Source organism: Hylaeus anthracinus, unplaced genomic scaffold (genome assembly GCF_026225885.1).
Source record: "Hylaeus anthracinus isolate JK02 unplaced genomic scaffold, UHH_iyHylAnth1.0_haploid 0, whole genome shotgun sequence".
Classification (NCBI taxonomy): Eukaryota; Metazoa; Arthropoda; class Insecta; order Hymenoptera; family Colletidae; genus Hylaeus; species Hylaeus anthracinus.
The window spans coordinates 5,496,199-5,521,687 of NW_026533254.1; the positions used below are offsets into that span (position 1 = coordinate 5,496,199).

The following is a 25,489-nucleotide window of genomic DNA, read 5'->3' on the forward strand; positions in this document are numbered from 1 at the left end:
AAAGTTGAGAAATGCGATTAAAATGGCCTCTGAAATAAATTATTTATTATTCAAGAAAGTTATCATAAATGTAACAAGTTATGACTATATCAATTGCTTTGACACTTAAATTTCAGATTCTTCAAAAAGTGGAGTTAATCGATTTGTGCAGTGAACGGCTCAAATAAAGAATATCGTCTATCCATGCCATCGATCGACATCTGTAGACCGTCGCCCGATCGACTACCTACGCGCCAACAACCCCGTTCCACCAGTTAAAGGTTAAAGCGTCATTTTCAATCACACAGTGATCAGAAGTAACGTCAATATGAAATCATATCGAGCCTCGATTGCTCCCACGAAAAGATAACCCTGGATAACACCGATCGACGATACTTGTTTCCACGAAACGTTTGCGCGCGTATCTCACACGTCACACCATCGAAGCCCTATCAGAGGCGATTGTCCCGCTAGCGTTCCACGTTTCGCAGTAATCGCGCGGCGGAAGTAACAAATAGTTAGTAGCTAGCACCTGGCCACGCACTGTTTAGTAATGTAGGCTGTGTACTGACCAAAGACCGAGTCGTTGTCGAGCAACGTACGATTCAGCTCCGTCATCTCGGTGCCGTGCGACGTCACGGACGGCGCCTCGTAGCGTCTAGGGGGCTTCACCACGGGATTTATGGTAGTGATCAGAGACTTCTCCTGCTCCCCCAGCCCGTGGTGCTCCATCGACGCCGCCTCCAGGCTCTTCTCGTCGTGCCTGACCCGTCGACGTTTGCAGTAACACACGCATAGGGACAAAGTGACTATCAGCAACACCAGTGCAGTCACGCCCAAACCCAGGGCGAGGGGCAGACTGATTATATTGTCCCTGCCGCCTATTGCGTCGCCTGCGATAGCCAGGCTCACGTTTTTCTCGGTATTTCCGCCAGGACTTTTCGCCAGACAGACGTAATCACCCTTGTCAGAGGGCGCGACGTCCGGGATCGTGAGGTTCAGCCAGTCGTGGCTCGACTTCAGGATGTAACCTTTTTCGCCGTTGTGTCGTCGTGTCTGGTTCTCCAGGACCCTCGAACGGTAGATCCAGAACAGCTGAAACCGAGAAACACCGATTCTAACAGCTGTTTCGATTTTTCGGTCTTCGCGACGAGAGAAAACCGAAAGAACTTCGTTATCGCGCGTAAAAGCTGACGCGACTACACCTTCCTTTTGTAGGACGAGTTTGAAAAGACGGGTCTCACGCTCCCGTACACCCAGGTGCCCGTTATTATCCGTGGAATCAAAGAATTTCATTAAATCAAAGGAATCCCGTGCCACGGTTTTAACGAAACTCGTTGCTTTCAAAGATACATACATTATTGGATGTACAGAATGAGTTGAAATGCACGCGAGAAATTTTTTTCGAAGAAAACTGTCAAATGCGATCATTCCTAATTGTTTTCAAGATTATTTTAACTAATAACGCTTCTACTAGCTACCTGCATTCGCAACTAATTTTTTTGACTCACTGTTTACTGTAAATCTACATTTGAAAAGAAGAAAAGCAATTCGTAATTCCTCCCACCACGGGATCTATTCAACAGTTTTCTCCTTAAAGATGTAAAAACGTAGTCAAATATTTCCTCTAAGCAACGCGGAGAAACGAGAACGAGATTTCTTAATGCGACCGCAAAGAGTTTTGCGAAACCGTTACAATGAGAAGAGGAGGGGGAAAAATGGATCCGCAGCCAGCAAAGTTTAAAGAATCTGTTCCATTCCGCGGTTGGAGAACAACGCGTACCCCGACTAAGAACGTTTAGAAGTTTTCAAGCTAAGTTGCCCCAACGTGGATTTAACCGACGCAATCTTTTCAACGGACCTGACCTCCCGACGTTCATCCAGATTGTACACAAAATTGCTCGCAAGTTACTGTGGATTACCGCAGTCAACGTTACCCAGCTTTACAACGCCACCCTTTACAATATGTACTTCACCGTCGCGCGCTCCCTTTTCCACTCTACTTCCCTTCGCTTTTTAACCGTGCTTCTTCCCTCCCGTAAAGTTATACAGCGCTCACCCCCTTGTATGTACCCGAACTCGCATGCTCGCGGATCTACATTCGCGGAAGGTAGCTCTGCTTTTACGGCAGAGTTCTCTGTTTTACAGGAAAACTTACTCTCAAAAGTCATAAGAAAGGAATATTGATTTTTTGATCAGAAATGAAAATACAAAGACGCAGATATTATCGAGTGTATGAACTTTAAGAAAGTGCGGGGCGAGACATTCATTTTTGATTCTAAACTTAGCGCAAGCGGTTAAATGACCGTTTTCAAACTTTTGTATTCAGTTTTTATATGAAACATATGAATTATACACAATTGTTTCATGTATTATCCAATTTAGTTCCACGTAAAATATTGTTGTAGTTAATTGTAAGAAGTGTCTTCAAAACGTGTAGTCGTGTGTCCCATTACAGTAGAAATAGTTATAAATGAACGTCGGTAGGTTTAGTGTTAACCCTCCTCTCCTACGCTGGGTCGGATCTGACCTTGTCACCTAAAAACGCGTTTATCATGTACAAGTAGGAGTATTACGCACTAAAAAAAAACTTCTCTTTTAAAACCAAATTAATTTTTATTTATAATCTTTGGCTGATTTCAGTCTTACTGAATTCAGTCTTCACAGTTACAAAAACCTAATGATGAAACTAATATGTCGGTCTCTTTTGACCCGGCCGTAGGAGAGGAGGGTTGAAATTTGGAATTATGAGAGTATTGAAATGAACTGTCGATTTCTTCGAAGTATCCTGGCAGTTAAAGTGTTAAAATAATATTACAAAAAGTGTACATGGATTAGTACGACTACGCCAATCATTTAATTAAACTATACATACAAACCATGACCTGGTGGAACTCCACACTTGAATATAACGTGGCATTGCGATAGTTACCTGCGGCCGCGGTATACCAGACGCTCTGCACCAGAGAGTGACATTTCCCCTGCCGACCTCGATCTTCACAGACGGCCCGATCGTGAATATCTCGGGTCTACAGGCGAACTCGTCGCTGTTGATCTCGTCCCACATCTTGCCAGCGAGGTGGATCGGCTGCTGGCACGTGGTGGGCTTCGTATACAATTTGCGCGTCATGGTCCAATCGCGAAATCTCTTGAGACGGCAGTTGCAGTTCCAAGGATTATTGTGCAGCTCGAGGCTGCCCAGATTTGGCAGCTTGTCGAAGGTAAGCATCTTCAACGTGCTCAGATTGTTCCCGTCTAAGGTCACCTGCTGTAACTTTGACAGATTTCGAAACGCCTTCTCCTCGATCCTTTCTAGCTCATTCTTGGACAGCGACACCTTCTGCAAGAAGACGAGATCGTGGAACAGCCCGTTCTCTAGCACCTTCAGCTTGTTCTCGTTCAGCAACAGCACCCTCAATCGTGTCGTATCATCGAACGTGCCCGGATAGAGCGTTCTGATGTTGTTCGCCGAAAGATCGAGCTCGATCATGAGCTTCAGCCCGAGGAACGCGTCCGTGTGGATCGACTCGATCTCGCATTTCTGCAGCACCAGTTTATGGAGGTTCACCAGGTGTACCCGGTCGAACGCTTTGTGCATCAGGTGCGTGATGCGATTCCCCTTCAAATCTAAGTTTTGGATCTGCGAGGAAAGTCCGCCCGGTACCTGCGTGAGATTCTGGTTGACACATTCGGCGCTTCTCTTGCCTGAAACCCATCTGCACTTGCACGACGGCGAGCACTGGGCCGTCCAATCCTCCTGGCTCCAGCACACCACCACCACCAGCGTCGAGTACAGCAACAGTTTCGCTGTTATTAGCTCCATCCCGATGATTTCTGTTGACAGAATATGATGGAAGAGATTAGAAGAATGATGGAACGTATCGTGGCTGTGGGTATGAAAAATTAGTTAGTGTTTCTTTGAAAAGAAATCCTCGCACAGCTGAGCCCGGAACCAGATCTCCAAGTAGACTCCGCCGATAGCTATAAGATCGGCAACTGGTATTGTACCTTTAATTTTATTCTTGTTCTAATATATTTATCTATATGTGCATGTAATCCAAAACTCTGTAGTAATTATATATGTTTGTGTGTTAAATCTGAATCAGAGTCATTATAATCTCGACATTCCAATTCAAAATTGCTCCTGATCATATAATAAATACAGACAAGGTGCGTTTTAGCGCCTTAAAGGAAGAGAAAATTTCGAAAAAGTCTCAGATGAGCTGGGACGTACAATCATCAACGAACGATAACGCGTAGTCTGAAACAACAGATCCGTAATAACCAACGTCAATCGAAGTCAGCGAAGGGAGCATAACCCAGAAACCAATAACAACACGTATCGTTAACCCCACAAGAATAGACTCGCATAACAAACCCCCGTGTCCATACGCAAGGTACAAGCTCTATATTACGTTTAGCAGGCATAACTTCGACGCACGGTTTCTCTGTTCTCGGACAGCTATGCAACTAACGTCCATTAGTATTTCTGCGTGATGGCTCGTTACCGAACAAGACTCCCTGTAATCAGTCGGCGGATCGGCGGATTTAATTAAAAAACGTTTTTAACTAGCGAGGCGAGCCCAAAGCCCGCTACTTCCGGGACGCTGGGATAAGGTCGAGCAATACGATCAACAAGAGGAAACTCAACTTTCCGCGTTATCGGGCCAAGTCTGAGCTTCCACGATACTTCCAAGCCGTCGCCATCTTCGTTTCGCGCGATCCACCTCTTCTCGGTTTCCTCCTTTTTCGTGTTTTTACGTCCGCTCCGCCCAGCCCGTTTTCTTTATATTTCTTGGCCTGTTTCGTTAATCTCGAAGCAGGAGACCACCTTAAGCGCGGGACTGTTGGCAATTTAACTTAATATCGTTTCGGTGTCCCAAACCCCAATCCTCTCGACCCACTTGCACTTGCCTAGGCGGTCGTCGGTCGACGGTAGCGTTGCTCAAGTTAAATTAATACAACACGACGCCGTGAGCGCACTTTACCCCTTTTATTATCGTCGGGTTCGCGGAGTCCGAGGTTGTGCATCAAATTACTCTTGCCTGGCTGGAGGGCGGCTGGTACAATTCATTTCGTACCCTCCCGCTGGGATGGAATACGCGGAAGACGATGAGCTCAAGGAAACGTTGGAGCACCGCCGGCGACGACGACGTTTCTTACTATTTGAATTTATTCCAAAACTCTCTGGGAAAGGATAGGACGAAGAGGTAGACAACGCTGGGTCGTACTTCCGGCCGTGACGAATATCGACTTAAAAATGCTGGATGTGGAAGAAGATAGACGAGTAAATCGATTCTTCTGGGAATATCCTTCGACGATATTATAACACTGTTGACGCTGGTAGTTTTGTATTTCGCTTGGCTTAATTTTATTTGGTATAAAGCGAGTAGCAAGGTGGGGTAGATTTACGAACTCTCGTTAAATCAACGTTACCAAAGAAAAGCGGTTGTGTCTCTGTTGACAATTAGATCAGCAATTGCACATTGTGTTTTTAACAGTGACGTGGAACTTAATAAACAAGTGTTGACACTCCATGAGTCTGTTATAGAATTTAATCAACTATGGTGGATCTTTGTAACTTTGCTTTGCAAGATTGCTAATTTCGTTTGTCTTAACATACTTGACTATTTAACCCTCTATGGACCCACATAACTTTTAGGTTATATGCTAATATATCGACATTTTACTAAATAATTTTAGTTTTCTCACAAGATGACGTATATGTCTTAATCGTGAAATATAATCTCTGATGACCATTAACAATATTGATTACGGTTGGTAACACCATCAATTTTAAATATCAAAGTAAATACCTTGCAAGTTGTCTGCAGAAAAAAAAGTTGGCCCATAGACGGTGAAATAAATTTCCTACCGATTAAATAATTGCCACAATTTTTTTCGTCTGACTAAATGCTCCTGGTGGCTGGTCTTGATATTCGAATACATCTCAAAGAAAATATTTCTTGCTATTTAAATTTATTCCAAAACTTCAAGAGGAAGAATGAGAACGCGGAGGAAGCGCCAGTTGTGACTCCATCGAGAGTGAACGATATGAAGAATGGGTAGAGCAGGCAAGATAGGAAAGATGTAGACGGGTAAATCGATTCCACCAGGAGGGCCCTTCAACATTCTAATAATGTCAATTCTCGTGGGATCAATATAACCGACACGTTACACAAATTTGACCGTTGACGCTTGTACACCATCGATAAACTGCGTTTATCAAACTCGATGCGCGTCACTCTGTGTGTAAATCAGTATTGCTACACCGTTATCAAATATTTATAACGAGGATACGTTGATTTGTCGCGCTACGTAGTTTATTTTTGAATTTGAAGGAAAGCGCGACAAGCGCGGTAATATTGCTTATTGTCGATGTACCCCCTCGTCGCGAGCAATCTATTTTATTCTACTGATCCCTACCAGACGAAACGATTCTTCTCAGCGTAACTTCTCTCTTCGATAACGCGACACTTTCAATTTCATTGGCGAACCGATTATTGACTAACACAAATCGCTGTCGATTAAGGGTGTATTTTACAAGTTTTCTCATTCGCAATCGGCCACGTGGATTACGCGGACGCAATAAACAACGCGATTCGAAGATAATGCAAATCTCGTTGCGCAGAGCCGCGACGACGCGCAATTGTCTCCCGTGCAACGATCGCATTCCCTTTGCAATAAAAAACGTGCAAATAAATGCAGTAACGATAATTATAGGAGGATCACATGAAAGATTGCGGTCTTTACAGACATCATTCAATAAATGGAGTACTCTACCTTGGTAAGGGGCATGTCTGGCAACCTTACTCATAGCGAAAATCCAATCAACTGCGAGAACCCAGGCCATGGAACCCTCGAATATCTTAAGCAAACGTCGCCAGTAAATTCAGCCGAAAACGAAAGCGAAAATCCGCCGGAAAATGGAACTGCTCGCGGACACCCCTAAAGGAATAACAGTGAGTCAGCCTGAAAAAGTCAAAGCTCGCACCGTATCTTCGAACCCTCTCCCCACCCTCGTCGGATCGATTAATTTCGTCCCCGTAGAAAAGCAAGCGTCGTCGAAGAAGAAATAAATGGGTTGGGTCGTGGGAATTTATTTCACCAGGAAATCGAGATTCGCCTCCTCTCGGAGCTCGCTCTCTCGCGAACAACTTTTCCCCGCGTGCAAGCGTTCTCCGCGAATCATGGAACTTTTTGAAGTCTCCGCCCGCAACGAGAAACCATGGTCCGCGTCCATAGGCTCTATGGTAGGAAAATTGGAGGAACGATTCTTCTGGCGGATGCTTTGAGCGAAATCAAGACATAATGAGATTTTTTTTTATTAGAGAGATATAAAGTTCTGAAACTCTTTTGGAACACCCCCTTTTTTAAAAAAAAAAAAAGTTGTTTGTTGAAGCCATTTAGTTTATATGAAATTATCCCTAATAAACAAGGGCTTAAAGATTAACAATTCAAACATTAAACCTAATGGTCCAAAATTAAACATTTCCAGGCTAGACAACATCAATCTATTATACATTGTACATAAATGGAACGAATCATGACATTTCCACAGCGACGAGAGGTAAAGAATTGATCTGTCAGGAAAAATAAATAATGTATAAGGTACTATAAAAAGCCTAACTACTTTGGAACACCTCGTTCATACATATAAGGTGAGGCACTTAAAAGAGGCCACTTAAATTGTTTACTTTTAGCAATAGAAGAAAAAAGTGTCGAACAAGAGTTGTATGATTTCGAGGGGCACGCAACGTGGTGCCAATAACTTTTTCTTCTATTGCTAAATGTAAGCGAATTATTCGGGTGGCCGGTATTAAGTGCCTCACCCTGTATACATCTCATCCCTTCTCACTTCTATATTTTTAATTATTTGTATCGAAGAGGGCCTTTAAAAACCGAAACATTCCTAAAGTAAATAAACTGCTCGTTCGAACCACGTATGTTACAATATACGTTCAGATAAAATATCTTAAGGACGGTTTTGGCAACTCTCCCCTACGGTCCTGGGACTTCATTGTACGTTCCATTTTTCCCATCGCATCGCGTTCTCTTACCCATTTCTTCCGCGTTACATTCCAGCCCCTCCCCGCGGCTTTCGTCTCCATTTTCTCCTGCACCTCCACGAGATTCCCGCAGCGAGCTTTTTCCCCCCGTTTTCAAGCCCCGAGCGTCGCGTCGGTTTCACCCGATCGCTCTAACGCGCATCGATCGCTCGCATTTGACTTGTAAATATCCGGCCAACGAGGACATTAGATATGCATAAGGCGAAAGTAAAGAGTTTATATACCTTCTCGCTATATACAGGGTATTTCAGAAGTAGGATGTCAAACTTTAGAACTGTACTTCACTACCTACTAAAATGGAAGTCGTACGAATATAGACACTGAGACGTCTGCTTCCTCAGTTAAAGACTCTCCCTTTGATTTTTAATTTTTTCATATTGAAATTTTTCTAAACCACTGTATAGTAAACTATAACTATTGTGAAAACTGTTATGAACAACTAATATTGTTGTAAACTACTGTACATTATTTTGTATAATTGTATGTACCTAACGTAACGTCCAAACATAATTTTGAAAAGCCATCACTTTTATTTGTCTTATATTTTGAATTCTATATTCTGCGATGTTTTTATTTTGTTACAACACGAATGAACATAATGTGGTTAACGTAAGTGCTGCTCAGCATGGAAATATGAGAAGTAAATTGGTGAAATAAGAGTGTTAAGTAAGCCACTTATATCAAGTGGATACAATTACCCACTCTCTTCAATGGACATTTTCTACGTGGCCATTTAGGTTAACTATCACGCAACAGAGACGCGAGTTAGCGTCTGTAGGGAATTCAAAATGTGATAGCTCGTATCCATAGGTTTACTGATCAGGTAAGAGATCTTCACAATTTATATCGAACACTTTCAAGCAGCTTCGAATGAATCGCAAAAGGTCCCAATAAGCAAATGGGATGCAGAAGAACTAATGAGGCACATAGAGTTCCGAAGGTCTAAGGGCGTTTAAAGTCGTCGGAGTGCCAGCTAATAAGACCCAAGGCTTTAGTGGTAGTAGTTTTTTATAAGCTGGAAATGTCTTTCGAAGGTGAGTGCTGTGGTAACTCGTAAGTCACGTAGGTACCTACTTCCTCTCCCGCATCCAGCCTCGGTGTCGTTACCGAAGTGGGGAAATTTATGGTAATTATTTACCATGTTAACGACCTCGCCGATTTCAATGACCATGAAGTGTGTCGGAGGAGGAAGATCGCTGAGCATCGTGATTAAGGACCCTCGTATCTAATTTTGAAATTACACGTACTAGAAGGCAAGAGGAAAATAATAGATAATTGCAAGTGACATTGGAATTAGTACTTCACTACCTTCGCGATGTAGTCATTCCTGTATCAAATGAAACGGTTCCTCAGATTGGCACTTTTGCGTTTGCTAGTGATTCTAATCAAATTTAAATGTGAGTATACAGTCAAACTTGTTTTTCTGCAGTAGATAGGGACCGCATAAAAAAAGTCACAGTAAAGAATATTCATTATAAGGGAGCACTTATGTCTAAAAATAAAATAGAAGTCATAAGACTATATCTAAATAGGAGAAATAATTAATTTATTTATCATCTCACTTAAAAATTAATTCTATCGTAATGGTCAAAACATCTCCGTGTATGCACGCACTTCGAAGGTCGGTAAGTATGTAACTAATATCGGTTTGCTCTCTTTCCTTCATTGATAATCAATCGCAGTTATATGCTCGCTTTCGTTAAATTCAAATCTACAATATCATATTATTTTCATATACCGCATAAAAAAAGACTTGCACAAAACAAATCACACACAAAAAAATCCCATAAAACAAGACACCACAAAAGGAGGTATGCCTGTATACTGTACTCTGAGTACTAGAATACTTTGTTAACCTTGAAGTACATTCACTTAAAAAGCAGTCCTTATGGTATCTAAGGCAGGATTTGCAATTGTACCCTTGCTTATAAGTTCAACTGGTAGAATCAAGACGGAAATCATCGTTTTTCGTATCAGAAATATTGCTTATCACACAAAGCAGAAGTTTTTTCCCTTCCAGGGCTTCCTAAAGGTTAAGTGAATGGTCTCGAGCACGGGTAGCCGTCTTCACGGCACAGTGGCTTAAAATCAGTGGTATACGCAGCCACAGAGAGGGCGAAGTTTGGAGCAGTGTGGTAAATGGAGAAACGAGAAGAGGCGAACTGGAAACGATGTCCTTTGGAAACACGGTCCGGAAGGGACTTTCTACGTGCCTTGTTCTAGGACGTGCACAGTCGGAAGGAGTTTGACGTGGACATACGTCCTTACGTGCGAGTGTGCGTGCCGTTCCTCGCAGCTGGTCGCTTGCGGTTTGCATAGCTCAGAAAAAGATCAGATAACGGGCCTCGTTTTTCCCATTTGGGCGGAATTTCAAATTCGTGCGTCCTCTATCAATCAAAATCATCCTGCAACGTGTTGCCCGTCGACGTGGTGTTTTCATAAAAACTTCATCGATCATGCCGCGACCCAAGATTGTTATCTCTCGGACTTCCCTACTTTTCTCTTTACTTCGCGGATTTCGCACTAACCGGCCAGCGATTTTAAATAAATCTTTCTGCCAGCCTGGACGTGAATTGGGAAAAGTGGGAACCTCGAATTTTATTTGCGAGGAAGCCCTTCCAATCAAATTTTTGTTCTCTCAAATTCGCTAGAGAAAAGAGGACTACCCGGCGCTTGGCGATTAATACGAATTCGAAAATCGTTATTCTGTTCGCTAAACCGATCTCCCTGTACCGAGATTGACGTTTTTTGCGGTTCCTCTCGTTCGCTCCGTGCCATTTTTTAGCCCCAAAATATTGCCATTTTTCTTGAATTTTAACACGCCTGTCACGGGACATATTGGGTCGCAGCATACGTTTGCGCTGTTTCACTTTGACCAGTCCTTTGTCCCGAGTAGAAGAATTTTTTGTCCGTGTGCTACGTATCTCAGTTCTCTTCAACCCCTCGGATATTGCTTTTTGTTTAATTTGCGAGGTATTTCAGATTCGAGATTATAGAATGTATAAGTTGAAAAATTTAATTAATTCTATCACTCGAAGAATAAGAGTACTTAATTCGTTATTGGCAATCTTTAGTGAACTCTTGCGCTAACAAATTACAAATTCTTCGTCCATGTGCTTCGTATCTCAGTTCTTTTCAACCCTTCGGATATTCCTTTTTGTTTCATTTGCGAGGTATTTCAGATTCAAGATTATAGAATGTCTAGTCTGAAAAATTTAATTCATTCTATAACTCGAAGAATAAGAGTATGTACTTAATTCATTATTAGTAGTCTCTAAAATATTTCTTTGCATAAAACACACTCCAGCGAAAATGTTTCTTTCCTTTTATATCCTTAATTTCCCTTCACTCCGGTAACAGAAAGTTAATTTGTTCGGATTTGCATTCGTGATTGTGATTTAAGTGTCCCTGGCAGGTTCCGGGTTCTATTTCCCCATTCATTCGTGTATCAAACGACGTATCTTTTCATATGGAAAAAGGCACTCCGCCGTTCCCTCGATTAATACCAGCTATTCCACGACCGATCATCGAAAAGCGGGTCAATGAATTATAGGGTGATCGCTGCTTTGATCGGCTATTATAAATCCTATCAGTTACCTCTAATTGCCATGGATACGCTCCAATGATGAACGGCTCCGTTCGTATACGGAATCATTCAACGATCGAAACTGTTTCGATGATATAATTATACCTACGACATGTTAATTAAATCGAAATCTGCTGTTCGTTATGCGCTTATGTGCAGAGATCTACAAGCGACGGAATGGTAAGCCATTGAAATTATAACAACGACTTTATTTTATTCGTGTATAATAGTGGATCCACGAGAATCAGCATTAATTATTTACGGTGATTCCAAACCAACATTGTTTCCCCATTGGCCATTTTTGGATGAAATCATACTGAAACTTTATTTGTTCGCTAACTTTGAAATGTTTTATGATTTTTGCAGCTTTAACAAGAATTTCTAACTGCGTGAGTCGAACTGATCTTCGTAGCGATTCTATCGATTTTAAAAAAGTACACAATACAGCCACAAATGCACAGAGTAACGTCTATAATTAAAAAAGAAGATAATAAACATTTCTGAAATGTATTTTTCCGATGTCTTTTGCGGTTCAGGCTTCGGAAACTTTCCAAAGTTTAATACCCTGTTACAGTAAAGGATCGTATTACGCGCTCACCTAATGCGCCCTCATTTTTTTTCTCTTTGCACATACGTTCCCTGTCACGGGTTATCTAAGGGCTGCTCACGTTTAATCATCCGTGGAAAGCTGTCGTTGCATATGCACCCACACGGTCCACAGAGTTTCGAATGACATGGCAGCGAGTCATGCTCGGTCGATTCCATCGAATCGACCGCATCGGTTGACCGTTGCTACAAACACGCGATTCCAAGATTCTGCAAAGCTTTTCTAATATCCGCGACAATCGGCCGATTTTCGCGGAGGAGGAATCCACTTTTCTCGATGCGCTGGAGAACCATCGAGACGTGTTTCTTTCTTTTCTACTTCGAATTTAAATTTAAATCGCTTCGGAAATTCATGGTTCCTCGAGACTCTCCGCTCCATCTTTTTTAATACACCCTTTCGCGTAGAATGAAACGAAATTGGCCGAGTATAGCTGAATTTAAAGTAATCTGTCGATTTCTGATACGGAGCAAAAAGTTTTCATGAAATGCAAAATTCATTTGCCTTAAAAGATTATTTAGCCGAGAAAGATTTTCTCCAAGGAAGGATGAGTACCTTTTCATTACGTAAAATAACCATTATCTCAAACACCGAAGTTATTTTGGTTACTTTGGCCAACTTCGGCGGAGAACGCAAGATTGAAATAATTCTTTCGGATAAAATTAAACCGGGTTTAATGCACACGGGGGTCCGACGAGGTTAAAGCGTTTTAATTTACGTTTCGCGAAAAGCAATGGAAAAAAAGAATCCAAGTGCTACCCGCTGGAGGGTTTTTGTTCCTTATTAGGTGAAAGTTCCGACGAGGGATATTTTTCCACAGGCCGCCATCAAAGTGACCCGGAGGGATACGCGAGAAGGGAAGTTGGAATAATTATTCGCAGTCCGAGTGTCTTCGAAGTGGAATCGATTTGCTGCCACTGCAGAAGCGAAAGCAGAGATCAGGCATTAGGAATCCGTCCAGAGGCGGTGTTGTCTATATACGGTACATTATATTCCAGTTACCACGGAAACTTCCTCAAGATTCAGTTTCAAAGTAGAACGGTTCGGGCGTAATAACGAAACGGCAGTGGGCGAGGGAGGTGGCAAAAGTTTTCGCTAAATTGGTTGGTCGAAATACAAATCGGCGAGTGGTCGAAGCAAACCGCATAGACATGGAGTTTCTGTTCCCGACATAATTGTATTATCCCTCTGAATTTTGCTGCGCATTCGTTTCTGCCATGTTTCGTTTTTCGACCACGAAACACCGCAAGACGCGAAAGCTAATTGGGATGGAAATACTGGTTATTCAACTATTTATTCCTCGTGGCGAATTATCAATACCCTAAATGGCCATCAAACTGAATTTTAATTATCGAAAATTAATATGCACTCGCGCTATCTTCTGTGACGCTCATGTCTGGAATGCTATTAACGGTTATCGATAATACCGTCGCGTTAAAACGAGGAGTAGATGCAATTTTTATGTGGCATATAATAAACTTTTCATGACAGCCAATTAATAATAGGATGGGATTGATACGCGAGGAGATCAATTTTAGACGAAATGTATTAGTTAACGCTTTGACTACCAGTCTGGTTAAAAATAGTCTTTTCATTGATTTCTGTATGCTGCTGCAAGATATATTAAAAGCTTCGTCTTTTTTATAATTAATGCAAAATTGCAGATACAGGTAACGTAGTAAATGACACGGTGATTAAAATCTCGTAACATATGCGAAGGTTCTATAGCCTGTTGAAATTTTTATTAATTACTTTTTCCTGTAAATACCTACACGAGGTTGAAAGCATCGCAGGGATGTCAGATATTGCATGCTACATTGTCGCGAAGTCACTTGAATATGTATCACAATTTTGCCTTGAGCTAAAAATTATTGATGCCTTGCAGTGCATTTTAAAGGAGTAATAAATGCCCCGTCCATTTTAAATTCAAACCTCGTAAATGAAATAATTCCGCCTTAACGCTGAATTTTGAATATTTATTATATTTGGATATTATATATTGGAAGGATTGGATCATATTTAAAATCGGAAATACTGCTATATAAAATGGCGAAGCTGATTCTTAATCTGAGGTCTGAAGTAAAATAGGTGAGAATCGTTATTTTCATTCAAATGCTAGAAGTGTTTCTACAAGTAGCCATTTCATAATCCACAACCACTCCAGTTCATAGAAAAATATTGGCCAACCTTTGTTTAAATAAAGCAAAATGGGGTTTCGTGACTTTTATAGAAGTCCGAGGGCATCCACGCTGATAAATAGCGCTCATCGGAAGAGGGGTGAGTAGAAAATTTTGTAAAGGTTCCCGCTACATTCTCGCTAACGAAAATTTTCAATTTTCATCGTTTTAATGTTTTCCATTGACCGTTGAATGCGCGTAGCGAACACATACATCATAAATTCGCTTTAAAGGCGTTAAAAATCGAAAAGCTTTCCACGGCAGGCAATTGTATATTTCCAGCAGAAATTAATGGACCGCTGTGAATTAAAGGCAGAGAATGCATTATTTATCCAATAATGGATATTCTGTACGTGGACAGAAAAAAGACTGAAAATGGTTAATGCTCGAGGCTTTGGATTGAGGACAACCGAGAAGATACAGTACATGAAAAAAATTCGTTAACATAAAATATGCAATATTTAAACACAGTCTTCTGAAACGTACATTTAGCAATTCGAGCAATGAGATTAATTGTTGTATAAGATTTCTTTGGAAACTACTTTCATGTGAAATTTCTTGAATAGTTCTACAGATACGTGATGAAAATTATTTAAAAATGCCATGTTATTGCGCACAGTACATGAAACATGTGCGATTAGCAAAGCGTTAATACAAATCGATCATTCAGTTCCTACACATTGTGTTCCACGTGTCTGACGTTTCACGCTCGGGCGTTCAACTCGCTCCTGATTTCTGAGCGCAATGTCGGTCGGTCGCGACTAGCAAAATAAAATAAAATCCGGTTAATCGGCTCCGTCGTGGCGTTCCACGAGGAGCAGTCGGAGTTTTTCGAAGTTATCGATTGCGGATCGTTTTTATTGCGTCTGCACGAGACGCAGCGCGCCAAAGGCGCCGTGGTAATCGACTTTCTAATTATAAATGAGAACCGGAGCTGGAGGGAAGCCTGAACCCTCGACAAAGGTCGCTTCCCCCGCCGATAATCTGTTAATACTTAATTACCAATGAATATCGACACCGTCGCCGGTCTGTACGAATAATAGCATCGCTGATAACACAATTCCGCGCGGATCGTGAACTCTCGCGTCGCTTCCGCGATCGTTTCTGCATCTTCCAATCGCGAACCGCGACAAATTTACATGAAATCAATTACTACACCTCTCCATCCCTCATAAGAAAACAAAATTCTGAGTTCAAACTGGTAAATTTAATTACCAACGAATATCGAGCTCTGGCCCACCTGGATAGTATCTCTGATAACATAACTCCCATCGCATTTTCCAGTCACACGGGCAAATTCTCTCGAAACCAATAACTGACCCCCATGGAAAGTAGAGGCAATCGATTGCGTGATAGGGTTCCCCGTTCTGTTATCTCTAACGCGATTGCGACACGTTCACTTCGATGGAAAAGTACGCTCGGTATAGTTGTTTTGACGACGTAGACAGATGGATTGTGATTTACGGTCGCAGCTCTTCGCGACCGATTTCAACGGGAGATGAAAATCACTGGGAATGAAAGGTTGGCCATTTTTAGATTGATGAACTCAAAGACCTTTTTATCCTGGTAATTACATATTCAATAAAAGATTTACTTCTACCAACTATTTTAGCTATTTTTGCATAACCACTGCCCTCTTTATGCAAATTAAACATTATTTTTCGCTCTTCTAATGTAATTTCTGATTTTCTTCGACTCATTTTTATTTAGCTCTGATATTTGAACAAGATTTCAAACTATACTAATATTGTTGAATCCACTGTGCTGTAGACATCATTTCTAATGTGACACGACAATGTAAACAAAACAAAATCGATTCTATCAAGTGTGGTACGAATACTTTTGTAGGTCGTTATGTGTACTATGTAGATGAAAATGAATATATTTTCGTTATTAATTATTTAATTTAACTGAAACTTTTTCTAAAGACACTTTATACATGTATATTCTTATAATAACAAATTCATTTGGGAACATCGAACCTATCATTTAATTTAGGTAAATTTCTTCAATAGACATAGAGGGTACGAATACTTATAGGACTGAGACCATCAGATTCGTTTTTCCCCTAACCAGGACTTAACAGACTTGATACTGATCAAAGTGGAATTATTTTTCTCATTACAAATCATTTTCGAAAGTGACGAAAGTTCATATTTTCACCCAACTCTCTAGCTCTTTGGACATCCAAAACACTCGTAGACCTTTGAGACTCCTGATACTCCATGGACCTTCTGATACCTTTGAGGATCATCCGTATCTAGTTTCCCGATTTCATAATGGAGAGGTGTGGATTCTATAATCTCCAAGTCATCGATACATTGTGCTCGTATCTCGAACACCATTGCAAACAAAATCTACTCTCCTCTCACGACTACTCTGAACTCGTCGTTACGGTGGAATCTCGATTATAAGAGGAAATCGAGGATGAAAACTTTTGCAATAATCAGGAATCTGCATTAAAGTCCTAATTAACGTAACCAATTTGGTAAACAGTTGCTCTACACGGTCCATCTCCACCACTAACATCATCCTAGCTTATCAGTTCTACCGTATCTAGACTATGGGTTAGACACGACCGTGTTGCATGACTCCTAGGTGAGCCATAACGAACCTAGTGAGTCTCAAGCGAGCAAGAACATGCTGTATGATTTCTGGTTTGTCAACAAGTAGTCTACCCAGTCCTGGGAGGATAACATCGTGCCACATCACTCCTTAGTGGGTGATAACAGGCTTATTGAATCCTAAGAAGACGATCTCCAATTGGATAACCTCGGTGTCGATGGTACTAATCAGTTACATTATTGACATGTTCAGTTCATTTCGACAGGCAGAATATCACTTTCCACACAGTTGCATCAATTCGTGAGCTCCAATCAGTGTACATGAGTTACACATCCCCTAACACTGATCGTGCAAACAAAAACGAGATTCGATCCTCTGTTACATGAATTACATTTTACCTTTCAAGCATGAAATTACATCTTGTTTATATACCTCTCGAAAGTAATTAATACACAAACTAAACAATAAGTGTCTGAACCTGTAAGGCTATTAAACATCTTTATAAGACGCTACGCGCAAATCCCGCGAAATTACCTCTGCAAACTTCCAGGGATTATTTTAATTGGATTTCTCCTGATCGGACACATTATGCAGTAGAGAGTTAAGAGTACGGTTCCTTATAGCACGTATAAATTAACAAAAGTCTTCTAACACGTGAGTCTTCGCACGAACCCTTACGACCCCCGGGTTTAGGTTTCCTCGTGACAAACAATCGTAATAATTATTTATTTAGAATTTGACCAAGATCACGTCAAACATTCAACGAATTTTTTTGTCACATAATTTCAAAATGATTAATCAGACATGATAATGGCGGACAGACCCTTTTAAGCGAAACTGATTTCGAGAACCACAAGTCCATCGAATTGTGTTGGACTTCTGGGAAAAAAAAAACGTTAAATTATAATTTGAAAGTTTGATTTTGTCTAGTTCGAGACCTTCAGATCAATAGTGACCGAAATAGCTAAGTTTGGACCCAAGTTTTATGATTGGGTCATTCCTAAACGCCGAAAACTTTGTCGTCGCGCAAAGGACGAATGTCGGGGAATTCCTAAAAAAGGGGACTGTAGTAAATGGATGACTCTGCGCATTTTTAATCTTCGTAGAAATCTGACAGCGTACGGATCGAACGACTCGCGTAGACCGTATTACTCGCACCTTTATTTCGTAAAACGCTTGCATTTCAATCTCGTTTTAATATAATATACTTAAATATATTACACCAAGGAAGACTTAAAATCTGCGTGTTTTATTTAGCTAAATATTCAATAGAATGGAAACGCAATATTTTTCACATAGAGCATCACAGGCAAATGGCAGAGCGAGCAGAGCCAAGAAATTCGATCGATCGGAACCGAGAAACGCTAATAACGTGCTTGCTAGGTGTACTCGCTTACAGTTACACACCCCGTGTCACAGTAACGTGACAAGGATACGAGGAAACCAAGGCGATGCCCTAGAAGGCTGGAAGCGAGGTATTAATATGGGCGCGTATTCGATATATGTACCTGCTGCCTTCCTCTCGGGACGCCACCCTTTATGTAACTAAACCTCCGCGTCCTGTATCCACCCTGCACGTACGGCCACGCAAGACGCGTCCCTGTGTGCAGGGGTTTCGCGCACGAGCGCCAGGAAACAGGAGAATACTGCTGGTGATTACGAGATACAACTGTCTTCTGGGAGGTCCATAAGGAAGAACGATGTAGCACCAAGGGAAGGACACACGTACGCGGTTACAGAAGGACCATGTGTCCCCTACCGGCGGTCGAGATTCGTATCCCTTTCGTGAGCTGCCCAAATGGCGTTTGCTTGTGTCGTGAAAACCGAGAAAGAGTGTCAAATTTGCTAACAATGGTTGGTTTTTGAGAGAGAACTTGGCAACGGCCTGGAATAACATAAATAGACGATTCTTTGTATGCATTAGAAATTATAACACTTGAGATATCTTGTGTTTCGAGTGTACTCACTGGGATGCTTAGATTATGACTAGAAGCTCTATGATTATGATTTGGTTTCTTTTCATGGAAGAGGTGAAAAATATTTAGAAAATACAATGACAAGTTAGAAATTTGTCCTCAACAGGAAAGGAGGATTAAAAGAGCCAGCAGAAGAATTGTTACTCGAGATTGTAGAGCCATAATTATGCTCCCCAATTAAATTTATTAATTTGTTCCATGGTTCTGAATACCAAATGAAATGGGATAGAAATGCTAATGAATTGCTGGCGGGTTTGCCAGTAAGACTCAGAAAATCTTGCTTTAGAATACTTCTTCGTGTCCTGGACCATGGAGGAAATAAATGAACTATTTTGGAATCATTGTTTGGTTTCCCCTGAGATTATGTTTGATTAAAAAACAAATTTCCAAAGCCTCTTTATCATGGGCTACTGATCCGACATATTATGCAATGATAATTTTCTGAAGTATTATTAGACAAGATGTAGATATACAATGTAAAATATATTCAGAAAGATCGTTGCATAGATTCATAAATATGCATGACACATATTTCACCGTCAAGTCAGAAGGTGTTCATTTCATTCCTCTTCCGTTCTGATCCTCTGTGCATTGACAAGAGAAACCACTTCGCACCAAATTTAGTATTACTTGAGAATGCATTAATAGTTCAAATATACAATTTAAAATTGATACTGGAAAACAAAGTCCCTTGCAAATTGACCTACTGACTTACAATAACCATTGTCTATAAATTTCAAAGTGGGGTGAAAAGGGCATAATAAATAGATAGAACAGTTTTTATTAGGGCAAGCGTTTATTATTTATTCGATGAGGTCGAGCATTAGAATACGCAACCAATAGAACGCAACAACATCTAGGTGAATCTATATACTTAATAAAACTACTTTCTTTCTAAATTGGATCTATCCCCTACAAATATAAAATGTCTCTTTCTCTTTTAATACTAATTTCAACCCCGTTACATGCTACTCATCAACGCTGATAATATCTCTTTCTGAACACGTTCCGTATATCCGTGTGAACTCGCTATACCACATATTGTGCATCGTGCCCCAGTTATCTAATTAACGTCGTACGTAGTACAATAATCACCTCCCCAAGACTCAGGCATTAAAATGAGCTGGCTGAGCATATAAATTCCCCAAATAGACTAGCAAGCGAATATGTCAAGTCTACTAAACGTTTCGTTAACGAAAACTCCTGGCGCAATCATCGGTTCGTTATACATAAAACAACGTGTTAAAATTAATAACAGTTCATATGTCAAGAAAACATTTCACCATTAATTCTTTGCGCTCGAAAGGTGACTCTCGATCATCACTTCGTAACCTCGATAATCAGCATTAATTTGTGTTTAGCTTTAATATTTTTTGAACTCAAAGTGTTAATAAAATGACTGTCGATAAGGTTAAGGTGACCCGATTTTCAAATATCAAATTATAGATCTCATCTTCGAAGTTAATCTAAACTAAGCATTCGTGATAATAGAATACTGAGGAAGATCTCGAGTTGCTGTTAGATAGCAGAAAAAAAGTTGTCGAGTGCAAAGGGTTAATTAATGTTTAACGAAGAAAAGAACAGGCAGAGAGTGAAATTCAGACGCGAGGCGAACTATGTCATATTTACGTTGCACGTTGAGGGCACATCGATACACGTACGAAAGATTTATCCATTTTCAGGATACACTTACACAAGGGAAATTATCCAGTCCTTCTGTGCGATCTCATTTTCAAACACGTCCGTAGAGGAGATATGTGATCGACACGACGGTGCATTTCTCGGCGCTGTAATTGCGTATCACAGGCAACGTCATAACGAAGTTCGAAGCTGCGAAAAATGCAACCGCCACTTTCAAAGAGAATAAATTATTACGCAAGTTTAGCACACTGTATTTTTCTTCCTTCAATTTTGATTCCCTTTTATTTAAATGCACGTTGTCATTGGCCGTTCTGGCCGTTTACCGATACGATTAAAACTGAATAATTTTAGCAACGTTATTTCAACTCCATTAATTCCCGTCGCGAACTAATTCGCGTTAAAGATTCAACTCGCGCCATTTCCTATCGCGGGAAGACTGTTATTATTTCACCGCTCCTCGCCGTAGACGGAAAGCTAAGAATAGTGTCCACGCTTTGTTACTGCCGCGACGTGATTGAACCGCAGAGGCCATAATTTCTGTTTCCCTCTATCTGTAAACACAGCGAGGAGATACAATATAAAGTGCACGGATGTCAAAGTAAACGCAGCTGCGCTCGGTAGAAACCTGGTATTTATCATTGGATTGCTAAGATTACGAGAGCGTTGGGATATTCTTACGAGATCGCCTTGCTCGGTTCGATTGAAACCAGTATGGGTTGAAAATGAGACCATAACTGGGAAAAAAAACATTGCCTGAATAGTAGAATGAGAAATTATATAGACGCGGTTCGATTTATCGCGAAATACTGTGCTGGAAATAATCGGAGTCTTCAATAATTTGTATCGATTTGTACAGTCAGTCCCATAAGTACTCGTACCCTATGTCTATTGAAGAAATTTGTCTAAATTAAATGATAATAGGTTTGATGTTTCCAAATCAATGTTTCATAATATATATATATGAATACACTTTACACGTGTATAATATATTTTCAGTGTACCACTGAAGGATTTTTAGTACCAAAACACTGTTTCCAGAACTTTCCTGGTTGACATTCGAGTCTTGGCCTTGATCAATACACTATCTTTAATTTTCAACCACCCCATACTCATTCTGTTGTTTTCTCGGGTATAGTGATGAATCCACATTTCGTCACAAGTCGTGATATAGTCTAAAGCGATTCACAAGTTTAATTGTACGTGCGCAATCGACTACTGGGGCAGCTAAATTCTATTTTCTATGATGGGATCAGAAAGCTTCCTATCTGATGGAGAAAATGTATTCCTGCTGAAGGAATCTACGTAGAAAAATAAAGCAATCCATTTGGACTTTTATCTATCTTAATAATAAAGCTGTATAAAAAAAAGCCCGGTTTATATTTGAGTAATACTCATATACAATACTTGCTGGTGAGCGATAATGATTGTCGCATCATGTTTTATGTATGACGTATGACGATGTATGATGATGTTGTGCTCACACGGTTGTCATCACATTGTCCTGCATACCAACGTAAGCAAAACAAAGGGTGCATGTCTCCTTTAATACCTTGTACGCGCTGATGACGCGAATGAAAATTGTACGAATTCGATCAAGCCCTCGTCAAACCGAGGCAGAAGGAACTCGCGGACCGCAGTGGGTTCATTTAACTCGACGCTATTAACGGTGAAAAAAAGAAGAAAATTTCGTAGCCGGAGAAAAAATTGTGACCACCAGCGAAAATTACGATGAAACGATAACGAGCGTGTTATGGCAGCCGGACCAGATAATGAGAGAACTGAAATCTTCGGTTGCGAGGTCATTTAACCAAGAGTATACGTGATTTAAATCCCTCCCGCACGGAAGATGGCATGTCCACGCTGATTTTCTTTCAGTAAAACGGCGAAACGTTCGTTCTCGTACTCGAGAGGAATGACGCGGGAGCACGTAGTCGGAAGAGACAAAAAGCACTTCTTCCAGCGTGCAATTATCAGCAATATATCTCTCCAGCGAGTCAGGAAGTTAAACGATAATCGCGGGAACGACAAAATAAAGACAACAAACTGGAATTCATTTTAATCTCGCCGCGAAATCGTCTTCCTTTAATGTCTGATTCCCAGGGCTGGGACGAGTTTCACGGATGATTAACGTACTTTGTGTGTTTCTCCCACGACTTTTGAATGCGAACGGCGAAGAAATCAAGCGTCGAATAACGTCGCGAGTAACAATGTTCTTTGTCGCGAAATTTAATTCCCCCCTACGGATCGTGTAAAGACGGCAGCTCCAAAGATTCGTCTCTGGTGGGCGATCCCTTTCCGCCGAGGTTTGTTCACTGGAATATTTTACGTCCTCTAGCGTTCACGATTAACCCAGTTACAGACGACGTCTGCCCAGAAGGATTTAGAAACTGCCCGGAACAAAGGTCTTTCATATTTGATCGAGTTGCTTGAAGTATCAATCGATTTAATTTATTTTGTTTCTTTATTTATTTATTTAAATTGCCTTATTTTGTTGTTGAAGTAAATTTCAAATACATCTCTTAAAAGCGATGGGAGCTGCTGGTAACGAAATTGAAATATAATTAAGAGTGGAAAGGGTTAAATTATTCGTTATTCAAGTATATTTATCGGGATTTATGATGAAAGTTCGGTAGTATACAAAATAACACATCGTCCTGTGTTCTTTCCGATATCGAAATACATCTAATATAGCACGAGTTCGCCACGATTTCCAGTAAACCGGCAGCCACCTTATCCCAACAAAGTTTCGAGCTCTCTGAATATTTACAGACCGCGTGTCGCGGCTGGGAAATTGCGTAAACTTTTCAAATAAGTCGCACGATCGCGTAAATCATCCGCGAGCACAGACTATAAAGGAGAAACTCGCGTCTCGGGGACGTCGATCGAAAGCTCGTTAAAGATATCGCAGTGCTAGGCTGGGCGAGATTAATTCTCCAAACTGCCGTCTCGACTGCGCCGCCAGGATTTTCTTCCGTGAATTTTTCATTCGCGACAGGGTTATCCTCTGTCGATATTACGGATTGAATTCCCGATGAAATTAACGGGAGGAAATTTGTCGATGACCGAAGTATTGATGCGAATTTAACTTCGTGAGAAATCTTCGAACTTTCGCTGTCGCTGTTGCGGCGATGGACAGAGTTCAAGGGTTGATTTGATTGGTGCTGACGATGATTGAAGTAATCGCTGGTTGTGTATTTATATTTGTAAATGACGAATCGTTATATATTTCTGCTTCGTATATTTTAAAAGATCTTTCTCTAAGTTATTCTTTCAATGTCTGTAAAACCGAAAATAGAAAGCAAACATGAATTTATTAATAAATGTGGCTAGTCCAACACTATTGCCCAGGACTCTGCAGGCAGAGTTTAAATTTATTTCGCGTGTACTTTAATTATTTTTCTCCCCGTAACCGTGCACACGGGTAGGAAACTTTCCGCCGCGACTTAAAGGAACGTTTCTTTCTTTTTTTCATACCGAGCTGCTAGGAGCAAAATTTATTTTTCAAAGCCCCGCGGCACAGGGGTTGGGCGGGGGGTAGGCGCTTTTCTCATCGACACGATCCTTTGATGTTTCCACGTCACGGTTAGAACGTGCCAGTCAATCGAGCACCGAGCGCAAATGAGAAACTTCTGATTTCTTGAAATATTCAGAAATCACCCCTTGTGTGTATCGAGATGTCCATCTTTTCCCAAATCGAAATTTCGGTGGGGAAGAGATTACTTACGGAATTACCTTTCGAAAGACTATAGAGTTATTACAAAGAATTTTAATATAAATAAAACCTTTTTCCATACCAGTTCATTTTATATCAAACGATTATTTATGGAATTACCTTTCGAAAGACTATAGAGTTATTACAAAGAATTTTAATATAAATAAAACATTTTTCCACGCTAGTTTATTTTACACCAAACGAGCCTGGCGGTCGTTTCTTCGACGAGGGTAAATCGAAAGGTGGACCACCTTTTTTACTGCACACGCAGTATTTTCCAAGAAAGTTAAGGCACGACTGGGGCTCGCAATGTTTCCCTAACCATTCACGTTGCAAAATTCACGAGCAACGTCGCCGTCGTTGGATGTTTCACTGGATCCACGGAGCTTCGTCTTTTGATACCCTGTCGCGTGGGCGTGTCCAAGTTTCCACTGATGTTGACGCGCGAATCATTCGTAGCGACTATTAATTTTGTTTCTATTTACCAAAATGTGGTATTTAGGTATAAATAGCGACACGATGCAACGAGGTGCAATAGTTTTCAAATCGTTAGCTTCCGTTACTTTAGAAAGCGGTACTTGAGCCGAATTCTAGGTACCGTGGAATTTATATACAGCACGTCCCACGACGACTACTGCATTTACATACAACTAGAATCTAAATTACTTTGAAATTTCGCGTTCGTTGATCACATTGTTAGGATACATGACAGAGATGTGATTTATCGTTCGCGTTGCAGTGTTTCCGGATATAAAGTTAATGAAATATGATACATCTGATTTGAATTACACAAAAAATATCTATCAAAGTTTGAAGAAACTGTTCGTAACTCGTAACTCGAATACATTTCCGTCTACAGCTTTTTCGTTTGCCCGTAATGGCGTTGTTACCCAACAGTTTCGATTTGCTTGGAGAAGTTCGTCGTGTTTCTTATCCAACGGTTTCCTTAATCCGAAACGATAAAGTCGATAAATTTCGAAGTTTCCTCCTCCACTCCACTCAGTTGTGGTATTAGCATTTTGTTCTACTTCGTCGCGTTTTGCTTGACATTTCTACTGTTCCTTCGACGAAGTTAGTTGTTTCTTCAAACATAAAAGTGGACCCCTGACGTTTCCAATGAAAAACTTGAAATACTGCACTTTTAGAGCGCCATTTGTAAAAGGTGAGGCGAAAACCGCGG

At 40.8% G+C, this 25,489-nt stretch overlaps 1 protein-coding gene across 5 annotated transcripts in view; it reads right to left on the reverse strand.

The window, feature by feature from the left end:
- Window positions 1-25,489, reverse strand: part of LOC128895994 (leucine-rich repeat-containing protein 24-like) — a 311,248-nt gene that overhangs the window by 7,077 nt on the left and 278,682 nt on the right. For all 5 annotated transcript variants that reach the window (XM_054159105.1, XM_054159096.1, XM_054159088.1 and 2 more), the window contains 2 exons: window positions 2,912-3,813; window positions 552-1,074 (listed from right to left, as the gene is read on the reverse strand). In XM_054159105.1, the coding sequence (XP_054015080.1) occupies window positions 552-1,074; window positions 2,912-3,802 (1,414 nt within the window). In that variant the 5' untranslated portion in view covers window positions 3,803-3,813. The remainder of the gene's footprint in view (window positions 1-551; window positions 1,075-2,911; window positions 3,814-25,489) is intronic.